Source organism: Oreochromis niloticus, linkage group LG2 (genome assembly GCF_001858045.2).
Source record: "Oreochromis niloticus isolate F11D_XX linkage group LG2, O_niloticus_UMD_NMBU, whole genome shotgun sequence".
NCBI classification, from domain to species: Eukaryota; Metazoa; Chordata; class Actinopteri; order Cichliformes; family Cichlidae; genus Oreochromis; species Oreochromis niloticus.
The window spans coordinates 27,751,858-27,763,871 of record NC_031966.2 but is presented as its reverse complement, the minus strand read 5'-3'; the positions used below and the strand labels follow the sequence as shown (position 1 = coordinate 27,763,871).

At 39.9% G+C, this 12,014-nt stretch overlaps 1 protein-coding gene and 1 long non-coding RNA gene across 5 annotated transcripts; one reads left to right on the top strand and one right to left on the bottom strand.

The window, feature by feature from the left end:
• Nucleotides 1-691: 691 nt before the first annotated feature.
• LOC112841950 (uncharacterized) lies at nt 692-1,956 on the bottom strand. Its single transcript, XR_003213450.1, has 2 exons — nt 1,853-1,956; nt 692-1,761 (listed from the first exon to the last, which is right to left on the bottom strand). It is a non-coding gene; the product is annotated as an uncharacterized LOC112841950 (long non-coding RNA).
• plp1a (proteolipid protein 1a) lies at nt 847-11,407 on the top strand. 4 transcript variants are annotated; one of them, XM_005467893.4, is made up of 7 exons: nt 847-1,666; nt 3,702-3,888; nt 4,022-4,178; nt 4,522-4,690; nt 7,116-7,189; nt 7,297-7,362; nt 9,248-11,102. In XM_005467893.4, exons 1-7 carry the CDS (start codon nt 1,663-1,665, stop codon nt 9,410-9,412), a joined length of 822 nt encoding a protein of 273 aa, XP_005467950.1. In that variant the 5' UTR covers nt 847-1,662; the 3' UTR covers nt 9,413-11,102. The 4 variants fall into 4 exon arrangements, with proteins under 4 accessions (XP_005467950.1, XP_005467951.1, XP_005467949.1 ...); XM_005467894.4 differs by lacking the exon at nt 847-1,666 and adding an exon at nt 2,007-2,147 and having other exon boundaries at nt 9,248-11,407; XM_005467892.4 differs by lacking the exon at nt 847-1,666 and adding an exon at nt 2,101-2,183 and having other exon boundaries at nt 9,248-11,407.
• Nucleotides 11,408-12,014: the final 607 nt, after the last annotated feature.

Sequence of the window (12,014 nt, the reverse complement as noted above, 5' to 3'; positions counted from 1 at the left end):
CAAACCAGGTTAAGTGATGCATAAAGTATGAATGAGTCAGGCTGAAACGTGTTTGCAAATCTGTCAACACACAGTCACGCACAGAGGGCAGGGTAATTGTTTCAGCTTTCTCAAACGAAAAAGCTCCCCCACCTTTTAAAATCATCTTTACAGTATCATAAACCATTAAGAAATCCTTTGAAGCTACACCTGCGTTAGAGGGAAGAAGGGAAGCAGAGACTCGGTGCCTGTAAAACACAATGTACAACAACCTGGTTAGTGGGGAACAAGGCTTGTATAACATGAGTGGTGCCTCTCTGAGGATTTCTGAGCTGGCGGCTCAAAAAATAAATAATCTATTAACACTACGGTGTGAGATTTACTATATCAAATGAGAAGAAACAAAGACTGCTACATAAAAATTACAGACTAACAGCAGATCTTTACATAAAAAACATGTAGAAATGTATATTAAAATATATTTATTTTATTTTTATGATGTACCTGATCTGGTGGCCAAAATACAAGCGTGTTTGGAAAGTGGGGGGATGTTTTTTGTTTGTTTTTTTTACATAATTTATTGATTCTTATTGGCCGATTTTTAGCCCCAACTACAGTCCACTGGGGGATGAAACTAAACCCAAACGCTAACAATGCTGTTGCAGGGCAACGCCTGCCATCTACTGGGCGCAAATGAAGCAAAATAGGGCTAATTTTGTTTTTATATTTCTGGTATTAGGCCAGAGGGGGGAGATGAATCAGAGCACAGTCTCTCACTCCGACACAGTCAGGTGCCCTGGGATCAGGGATGTTTCCTTGATGTACACAAAAAGGACATTTTTATCTTAGTCATGTTTCCTTTTCTTCTTCTTATGCTGAACATTTGATGACTATGTTGCAAAAAAAGAGAGCTGGCGTGACAGATAAGTGATCGCATATTACAAAACGAAAGGGAATAATTGAAACTCTATCTTGTTAGATCGCTAAAAAATAAACATCTCTCATAAGTGTGCACATGTTTATAGTTTTCCTTTCGGAACATTCCAAAAGAGGTTAAAAATCCGTGACACTGTTTATTTGGGTTGCTGGGATGCCACTTCAGTCATGGTAAAGTGTATCTCACTGCAAACAGATGATATCTGTCAATTTCCTGTAAGACTATCACCTGAACGCTAAAAGGGCAACACCATGATAGCCAGTGTTATCTCAATCAGAGGTCGTAGACCTACGGCGTCTGAAACAACAAGCTCGACTCAACATGATGTACGACTCATTCCTCATTTGCCTGGACATGTTGGCATTTTGACTTTTAAGACAAAAAGGTCTTAGCTAACCACTGTTTGTCCCCACACAAACGAGAAGAAGAAAAATGTATTCTTCTCTGCGTGTGCGCACGTCTGTATGCAGATGAGCGTCAACAATGAACTTAGTAAATGTCCGCAAGTTTAAGGACCCCCGGCCTCCTCATTATTTCTGCGCCTTGAAGTTCATTGAAAAGCGACATTGTTTCTTTAAGGTTGCACTCGCAGTCATCAGCGGGTCTGTCCATTGTTGGGGGGAACAGAACAGCGAGTTGAGATTGATATACGGGGGCCGGAGACAAGTTGCGCATATCATCAGCGGACCAGCTGCAGTGCAGGCAGCGAGACAGTAGCTCAAAGTCCTTGAACGCATCTTCCAGACATGGGTAAGAAACTTCACACAGACTAGAGTCCACCTTTATTAGCTCGTAGTATGTTCTTATTATCACTTCTTTTTTTTTCTTGATTGTATGCGACTGCTCTGGGAAGGAGGGGAGCAGTGAGAGGGTATCAGAAGTTATTAAAGTGGGGGCTCTCTTTTTTGTGTGTCAGTGTAGAGGTCGGCTTCTTACCGGCTGATGCTCCGCTGATATTATGAGATTTATTTCATGCTTGAGATGGCAGGGCTACTTTTCAGACGAGCCTTGTCGCATTTGCTTTCGCTCGCAATCCTTCTCAATTTTTATAGAGGCGATTTGGCCCCAGCTTTTGCATTTTCAAGACTATTCCTGCTGGGCTTGTCTTTTCATTTGGGTCACAATCAAAGAGCCTGAGAGGGCCGCAGTGATTCAGAGAGCTGCTGCAGCTCTCCTAATTGGCTAATTGGCACAAGGTGCATCTGAAGGCCGGCCTGATTGACTGACTGAGGTTGGTGTTAAAACTTATGGATTATGCTGATACAATGTGTGTGTATATACTCGTAAAGATTTTTTTCTATTTATGTGTACCGTATATAATTTATTGTGGAACTATGTTATTCACAATTTCTTGTCAAACTCTGCGTTCTGTGCACAAACCCTTGCTATGTGAATCACATGCAATCAGTTTGCACGTCTGGTCATGCACAGACACCCAACAAAGCTATGCGTTTGCTTAAAGAGGCATCTATTTGCCCCTCCGGCCATCTGTGTTTACTGTAATGGTACCAGCTACAGTCTGCCTGCTTCTATTGTGCATGTCTGTGTGGATGCATGTACACATTTACACAGCTGCATTGTTTGTTTCTAGATTTGCTTTTTCCATCCTCTTCCAGCACTGGCAGCTCCCCACTATCATTTTCTTGTTCCTGTGTCTTCTCAGTAGGAAGTCTGAGTACGTGAATATGCTTGTGTGTGTGTGCGCGCGCGCACACGCAAAGCACAGAGGTGCCTCTGGCCTTTGTTTGCTTGACATTGGTGGCCCTTGTACCCCCATGATGGTGTGGCACAAAGACTGTTGTCTCTCCAGTCACAAAAGCAGCCTCTCTTTCTGTTTCGCTTTGCCTTCTCCTCAGCGTCCTCCCTCTTTTCTCACACTCTCCATCCTGGCTGGTGAATGGAGTCAGGGTGTGAGATGGGGTCAGAGTCAACACGTCCCCATGCCTGTGGCCCTTGGCATCCATTCAAACAGCACATGACTACTGGGGAGAATGCACAGACTTAATAAGTGAACTTGTGTGTTTACAGCTGCAGCTTGATCAATGCTGACATTTTATCTTTAAAAGGTTGCTTTGGTTGGCTGTGTTTTTCTTTCTTTCTTTTTTTTTTTTTTTTTACCCTTAGTATTATGTAAGTAAGTTTTCGGGTTGTCAGATTTTATGATGCCTATCTCTGGGGTTTTCTGTCGCCACCAAGTTCAGCTGTATGCCAAATGCTGTGTTCATGCTATGAAATGAGACGATAACCTTTTTGTCTACTCCCAATCATGAAAATTGTAAACGGAGGCCTTTATTTTAAATTATCAAGGGTAACATGAAATAGTTTCTGTAGAAGGGATCTGCTGTTGGATATTTGGGGCACGAATCGCACAAAGTTAATTCTCAGTTACACATGTTTAGATTGAAAGAACAATCAATAAACTGTTCTGCAGTTTTAAGCAGCACAAACAAACAAAAAAATCTATTTAGGTTGTCTGTGCTGGGGTGGAAGCATCAATTTCATAAAGGGATATCTCAAAACCAGAACAAATGCAATCAAAACTATCTGCATGGCACAAATTGGAGTTCAGTGAGAGTAATTTTAGTTGAACAGATCATTTTAAAAGTTGCAGCACAATTTAATTTCCATTAACTTGAAAGAGTGAAAACATATTTCCTGTCCTTGAAAAAAAAACCCAAAACATGCAGTATATTCTTTAATATTTCGTAAGTTTTAATGGTGTACTATGACTTTCCTCTGTTCATAATATGCTTTGTTTTCCATGGCGCTGCATGTCGATTAATAGGTTGCTATGAGTGCTGTATGCGGTGTTTGGGTGGGGTGCCATACTGCTCCCTTGTTGCCACACTTCTCTGCTTCTCTGGCATTGCCCTCTTCTGTGGTTGTGGGCACCAGGCGCTCACAGAGACAGAGAGGCTCATCGAGACATACTTTGCACGTAACCTTCAGGACTACATAACCCTAGCCTACATGTAAGTCGTCCTACATTTCTATCATCGAAGCGTGATCAAACCTGATCGTGAGACTTCTCATGATTTGGTCTGTATTTTGAAGGTTTAACCCTTTTAACCTCTTAACGTTTTCTTTTTCCTTTCCCACTCTCAGCATTCAATATTTCCAGTATGTCATCTATGGTTTGGCCTCCTTTTTCTTCCTTTACTGTATTGTGCTTTTGGCTGAGGGCTTCTACACTACGAGCGCTGCAAGGCAAACCTTTGGAGAGTTCAGGAGCACCATGTGCGGCCGCTGCCTCAGCTCCTCGGTGAGAGGGCCCTGAGTGGGACAAGTAAAAGGATTGGACAGATTGGATAGGATTAATACATATATCACTCCCTGGTGGGTGGTGAGCTGAAAAATCTTAAAGCTTCTAAAAATAAAAATAAAAATCTTCAGGGACATGCAAAGATAAGCATACAGTGAGTGTTTGAGTGGTCTAAGACTTGAGTAGTTGGAAGAGGAGGCAAAAAGGGAGATAAGTAGAACTAACCTGAAAAACAAGTGTGGTTATTAAGTGAGTCACTCCTCATAAAAACACTCTTAGATTGTGTGCATCCATTTAATATGATAATGCACCCTAATCTGTGGCCTGCTCTCTCCTTGTGCAGTTTATAGTGATGACGTATGTGCTCGCTGTGCTGTGGCTGCTGGTGTTTGCCTTCTCGGCATTGCCAGTGTACTTCTTCTACAACATGGACGCTACCTGCCACACTATTGATATTCTGACTGAGACCCCAGCAAGTATCAACCAGCTTTGTGTTGATGCAAGACAGTACGGTAAGAGGAACTCCCATCGTGGCAGTCAGTGTTACTGCCTCCTCATGCAAAATCCATTCACATAAGGCAAACCTGTTAACACACTGCATATTTATCTTACTGTAAACAAATGTCTTGAAAAGGCCATTTCCAGTGATGATTTCTTGGCAAAGAATTGGGGAAATTAAACCCTGATTATGGTTTGTGCCATGACCTCCACTGTTCAAAAACTATTTAGCACGTTCGAGGTCAACAGCCATTCCCACAGCTGTCTGAGGCTTAACCTAAGGACATAATACAAACAATATAACAATTAATACAGAGACAAAGCAGCTGGAGGGGAAACGGTTATGAGGCTATTACTGTGGCAAAACTATTTGTGCGTGTAGTTTTGCTACAGTAATGGCCTCATAAACAGTAGGCCACACACCTAGTGTTGACGCAATTAGCATGCTAATGTAGTTAGGTGAGGTGCTTGCAAATATATTGTTGCTAGTGGTCAGTGGTGGGAAAACTCAACTGCCAAAAGAGGTATTTTTGAACAATTTTGACCCCCAAAAGTTTATATGGTGTGACAAAACTTATTTGATCTTTTAACACATGTGAAGTGATTAGTTGGCATTTTGCATTTGTGAAACTGGAACAAAGAAAAAAGTTCATTTTAGTTTGATTAATTTCAGTTGTTATTATGAAGTAGATGGAAAATATATCTAGTAGCATGTACAGAAAAGCTATGCAGGTCACTTTAAGTTAGCTTTTCTATGGAGAGTCTAAACCTGCACTAGTTGGAGAATATGTGCATTTCATTCATCAGTCAGTGTTTTTGTAAATGAATTAAATTAAAATCAGTCTACTTTGATGATAAAACATTTTGCATCATAGTAAAAAAAAAAAAAACGGGCCAGTTTGAGTTTAATTCCGGTTAAAGTCCTTGCTGAGATCAGGCTTACCAGTAAGCCAGCAGCATTAGTGGTGAAAGCTCTAAATTCTCTTTTTCCTCTGTGGATTTACTTTATTTGGATTTGAATGCATAAAACTATGGGGACTCAGAACTACTTATTTATGTATACAGCCATACAAGCCACTGCAGTCCGACTTCAGCAAATTTGAGAGGATAAAGTGCCACGTGATAGTCAAACACTGACGCACATTTTAGGTACCAAATTATTAAAACTTGACCTTAAATTCAGTTTTTATAATTGGAGATATTTTTTTTTATAATCAAGAATTGCCTAAAGCTATGATTTGGAAAAAAAAAGTAAAAAAAAAAAAAATTGCTATTGCTCATTTCCATTTTTCACTGGAGCCACTTAAAATAGCCTGAAGAGCTCAATGCAGCTCTAGAAGGGTTCAAGACCCCTGTTCATGCCTTTCTGAATTATCCACACTCAACTTTAGTACAAGTTGCATGGTGTCAAAATACATTGCCTAACTTGTAGATACATTGATTTGGATTTGTGACTCAGTGGCGACAACTTTTACTGCACACTGGCATCGCGTGTTAGATTCTTAGTTTTTCCTGTTCTTCCTGACGCCTCACATCTTGTACTTGAGTCTCCCTGAAGGCCTAGCTCTTTTAAAGTGTATGTACTAGGAGGCATCGTCACGCCATCCAGAGCTGGTTGAGACTTGTCTGCTGGCTTGATTGCGCTCTCTCTACGGCACCTTTTATTTGGTTTGGTGTCGTTTGTGAATGATTAGCAGTAAACGCAAAAAGTGCTCCTGAGGTCATTGGGATCTCATTAGTTTTGCAGCAGTTCTGTCATATATCATAGTGCTGATCAAATTAAAATCTCAGCTAGGCAAAGACACTGGAGGGAAAAGTCAGACGAAATCCAGAGGGGAACATCAATCTCTGTAGGCTACAGAGTTTCGTGGCAGCTCGCATGCCACTTAAAGACATTTTTCCTAAAATCCCCCAGAACGTCAGCTTTCATTCATGCTCCGTGGGCTATGTTTTGTACAGAATTTCATAGCAATCCAGCTAATGGCTGTCAAGATATCAGTCCAGACTAAAAGTGTCAGCAGACCCACAGCACAACGCTGCCATCCCTGGAGCCCCAGAGTGTGGCTAAAACACATTTGCCACACAATGAGGCACACTGTTGCACTGAGTGATTTGTTCTTTCATTACACTGTCCTGAGGGTTAAACACTCGCTAACACATCAAATGTGCGTATTAATCTGCAGCTGAAAATAGTCCCCAACACACACACGCACACACACACTCTTCTGTTTGGTGGAAGTTTAATACATTTTAACATGCCTGGCTCTGTGGTTTGATTTGAGAGCTGTAGACCGTGAAAGTCAAAAAGGATTTAGAATGAACAAATTAATTGATTTGTTGTGGACTTTTCATTTAATTTTACAGGCAGTAAGAACAAAATATAATATATTTTTGTCTGCAATTGTTATATTTGAGAACATAAGTTTATTTTTTCAACAGGACTCTTGCCATGGAATGCAGTACCAGGGAAAGCTTGTGGTATGACCCTGTCCAATGTCTGCAAGACAAGAGAAGTGAGTAATATGTAACAACTCGAGGTCTGATGTCATGTTGTACAATTTGACTGACATAACACAAATACAACATGTTGTATTCACTAACAGTAATCTCCCCCTACTAGTACCGCATGACCTACGATCTCTACATTGCTGCCTTTGCCGGCGCTGGCATCATGCTCCTGGCTCTGGTGAGTGATTATGCTGAGGTCGAGGCCAGTCTGGCTGCAGTGTTGTAATATAACACCGGTGTTATGGCTCATGTGACTTAGTGACGCTCAGGGTGTAGGCGACAAGGCATCTCAGGCCTCCGTGACTGATGACCTTTGTACTGTTGCTCTCTGTTCCTCTTTGTCAGCTGATGCAAACATCATAATAATGCTGTAATGTCTGGTGTTCCAGCCATGCAAGCAAATTGTGCAGCCATTATACTCACATGCTTCATTACAGAAGCTGTTATGTGGATGGCATCCGCTCTCAAATTAAAATGACTGTTGTGGATTTTTTTTGTGTTCGTTTTATTTTCTGATTCTTCTCTTTTCTTTTTGTCTCTTCATAGCTGACCTATACTGTGTCAACCACCTATAACTTTGCCGTTCTGCGGTATCTGGGGAGAAAGGGCATAGGTGCACGGTGTTAGGACCCAGCTTTCCTGTCTTTTCTGGCTTCACCACAAACATGGGAGTTTAAATCGATGGCAACTCTTCTTTTTTTTATCTGATGTGCACACTACTACGTCTGCTCCTGGACTTTTTTTTCTAAACTTGTTATATTTTTACTTATTATAAGGAAGTTTTTTTTTTAAATGTTTTTTTTTTTTTGTGGGTGTAATTTCTGCTTTGAAATCGTACTTTCATTTTTTCTGATGTTTTTCAATCTGTGCCAAAATATTTGTGAGTTATTGCTCTTGTCACTTGCCAAGTTAAATGTTTGAAATGAATTTCTGCCTCCCGCTGTACTCACAAATAACACGACGTTAACAAATTACCATATGTATTAAATGACCACTAAATTGGAAGATGTGCAGGTAGTTTGCAGCTGTTAATAAGAATTGGGGATTAGAGGTTACTATGGCTACCAACCATCACATCTGGCAGCCATGGTAGCAGACAAGCATGCACTTGCGGTCTTATGCTGACCTCCCGGACTTTTCTCACGGGCCGGAGAAAAGCTCCAACAATGGAGTCATGTCTTTTTTAAAAGCTAACCAATAAGAAGCCAGTTCTGGGGCCACCTGCACCATTACTCTCTGCCAGGGGTTATATTGCATGTCAAGGGAGAGGGTCCTCTGGACAAAGAGAGGGTTAGACCTCTCCACAGCCACAATGTAGCTCTTCTGGGACAGCAACAACACACACATACAACTCGTCCACATGCTGCTGCATGGACCCCACCCCCAACACCATGTAAAATGGATTCATGGTGAAGGGACAAAGGGAATTTTATTTTGAATAGTTTCTTATTGACAAAGGGACATTTTGTTTTTGTTTCGATCTAGTGAGGTCTGAAATTGTTTCTCATAATGTTGAGATGGCAGAAGCACTAGGTGCTTATACTTGAAGTAACCGCATAATATAAGCCCAAAACCACTTTGTTGAGGTGTGATACCCCCTGCTGGTAATGAATGGCTGAGGTACTTAAATAGAAAAAGGACAGCTTTGTTTTGTGTCTAATTCTTTAGGGATTTTGTTGTAGTTATTGTATAACACACTTTTTTCACTTAATGTAGCTAAATTAATTTTTATTTTTTTTCATTTGGATATTTCTAACAAAACCTTCTTTTGCATCCTAAAAAGTAGATTTAGTGGAAGCTTAGCATAGCTTCTAATATTGGATTTGTCAGGTTGCAGCAGTTTTTTTTTTCATATGTTGGGAATATTTAAAAAAAAAAAAAGAATGCTTTGAACTGTTTGTACACATGGCTTCTGAAAACATTTGTTTGTAGCCTTTATGAGACCTCAGTGTCTGGTGTATTATCAGGATGTGAAGCTGGTGGTTCATCCTTGGCTTGTTGCCACATTAGGAGGCCAAGGTGTTTTGTAAGGTGTTTTGCATTCTCTCCTCCTGTGTCCACAGGTGCACTGTTCCCTTCACTTGGCTGTGTACCAGGCGTACCTGAAGATGCTACGACACAGGGCAAAAAACGAGAGAGGCTACGACCTGTATAGGAGACCGCAGAGGGACAGAGGAGAGATACTGTGCTCTCCGTACTCTGAGAACAACCAGTCTGACACCTTGTGAAAGGACACTTTGTAGCAGTTTTGCTAACAAGCTTTCTGCAATAACTGTAACACCAGAGCATGTCAACAAATTACACAGTTTTGTAGATTGTTCCACTTTAATAGTATCATAGAGGCATATTTCAACAGTTGGGGCATGATACGAAAGCAGTTTTTTGTTTTTTTTTCTTAACCAAGCATTACAACTTCATATTTATCCTTATTTCAACACAATGTGCTGCATGTGAATAATTTCTATAGATTATGTACTTTTTCTTTTCCTTAAAATGTACCTTTGAAGGCAAACATAAGGATTTTCTTTCCTGCCTCGATCTAATTTGACAGTATGCAGCATATCCTTCTAATGAAGGGAAAATAAAAATGCAGCACATGGTTTGATTTTTGTTTTTAATGGAGAGGAACACCGTTGACCATCAGGTTCCCACACAGTCATTCAGTGACACTCAAGGATATGAAGAAATTCAAATACGGCACATTTTGGGGTTAGATCTGAAGACCCATTTTATTTGGAAATCCAGATGCTTCATTTTAACCTTTAAACGTGAAGTAGCTACTGGTAAAAGGGAACCAGTAGTATAGAGATTTATTTTAGTGACCTGTTTAGAGATTAAAAACAAGTTTAGGTATTGTTTTTAAACTTTAATAACACACACACGGATTTTTAAGCAACATGTACCAAAAAGAAAAATAGGGTCTCCATTTGGTAGTTTGCATGATTTATTTGTAGCCAAGCACTGGAGCGCATTCATGACAGGCTTCTACTCAGCAGTGCAATAAGAAGGGAAGTTTTTCATTACAGTAACACAGAATCAAGATGAACACACTTAACTTTCACACAGCTTAACTCGTACTCCTTTGCTGAGCACTGAAGGTTGAACGGATGTTAGAAAATGAATACAATTTACACAAGGACAAGCCCACAAAAAAAATTAAAAATCAGCTTTTACATTCAATATTACAGCAACATTAAAAAAAAAAAAAAAACATTAGGCAGGACTGCAGTGACACAGGAGGCTGTATCGTGATACTGAAGGTTATAAATATTGGATTCTCAGGCATGTCAGACTTCAGGTAAACGGTGAGATGAGCTACATTGTTGAAACAGGATTAAAACTGGAATCGTATTGTAAGACATCAGCCTTTTGTCTCATTACAGAAACATTAACACTGATAATAAGCAGACAGCCCTCATTTTTGCTTTGAATTAATGTAGACTACCAGCCTGATATTGAAAGCCCTACTCACTTCACAGTTAAAAAAAAAAAAAAAAAAATAGAAATACCAGTACTCAAACACACAATCATATGCACGAGCTGTTGTAAGCCTACATTTCCAAAAAAAAGCCCATAATAGGAGAATACGACAATACCTGATTAGATTTGGTGCACTTTGAAAGTGAGCCTCTTGTAATGTTCGCCATTAGTCTGCACGCTCACTGAAATATGATGCAATTTTGACTCGGAAGGCAAACACTGTGAGCCCACGCTGACGGACGACACAAGACCGCCAACGTTACAGAAACCGTTACGAGAACACGGGGGCCATAATGAGAACTTTATGCATCCCATAAAAAGAGAAATATTTTATCCGATTCATGCAACTGAATTTGTTGCTTGAGAAGATGCAGTTTCAAGATCAAAAGAATAACAATACATTTAAATGTTAAATTACATTCTTCAAAATGAATTTAAGCTATATTATTGTTTTAAAACATGTTTTTTAAAAAGCAAACCCCTCAGGTAGACAGCAGTAAAACAAGGGGAAGAAAAGTCAACAGTATCTGTAGAAAGTGAAAAAAAACAAACAGCTGAAAACAAGTAAATATCACTAAGTATCCGAATATGAGGTTGTACATTTCACTAAATACTGTTAGAATGGAGATGGAAGGACACAATCCATGTGGTCAAACTACCACGTTCAGCTGAGACCTATAATAACTGAACTGACAGCAAAAAGCGTATGTTGTATATTGGTGAAGTACAGGAGCCCATCAGAATAGGCAAAGCTACAATACTGGCATCTTAAGGCCTACTGCACAATTCACAAGGCAGGCACAGGATTACAAAGGTGCCATTAATATTTATAAACCTCTCTACTCATCAGGAAAAGAGACTTTAATCTGTACCTGATCAAACATTGAAGCCCAATTTTGTTAGATAAAAATGTAAAACTACAAAAAAAATATAACACTTTGAAGGATGGGAATGTGCTTCACAGAAAAATAAACACTATCACCAGTAGTACTTCTTCTGATTCTGGACCAAAAAACAAAACAAAAACTGACCTTAGTAAACATGTACATAAATTACAAGAAATAAAAATAATAATGTCCGATTCCCTGACACATCCAGCTACAATGCAGTGGAAGAAAATATAATTAACAGAATAAGGGTACCACAATTGTTCGCACCGTTGCTCAAATTTGAAACAGCAAAATTAAAGCTTACAATTCCCTTGCTACTGAAGACAAACAAGGTCATCTTCCTTTTGAGTGCAGCAATCGTTTAAATAACCCGTACCTTCAATGCTGTTATCTCACTGATGTGGGGACTTCTGAAGCTCAATATCTGCCTGTACTGGGAACACTGTCATTCACAGACACA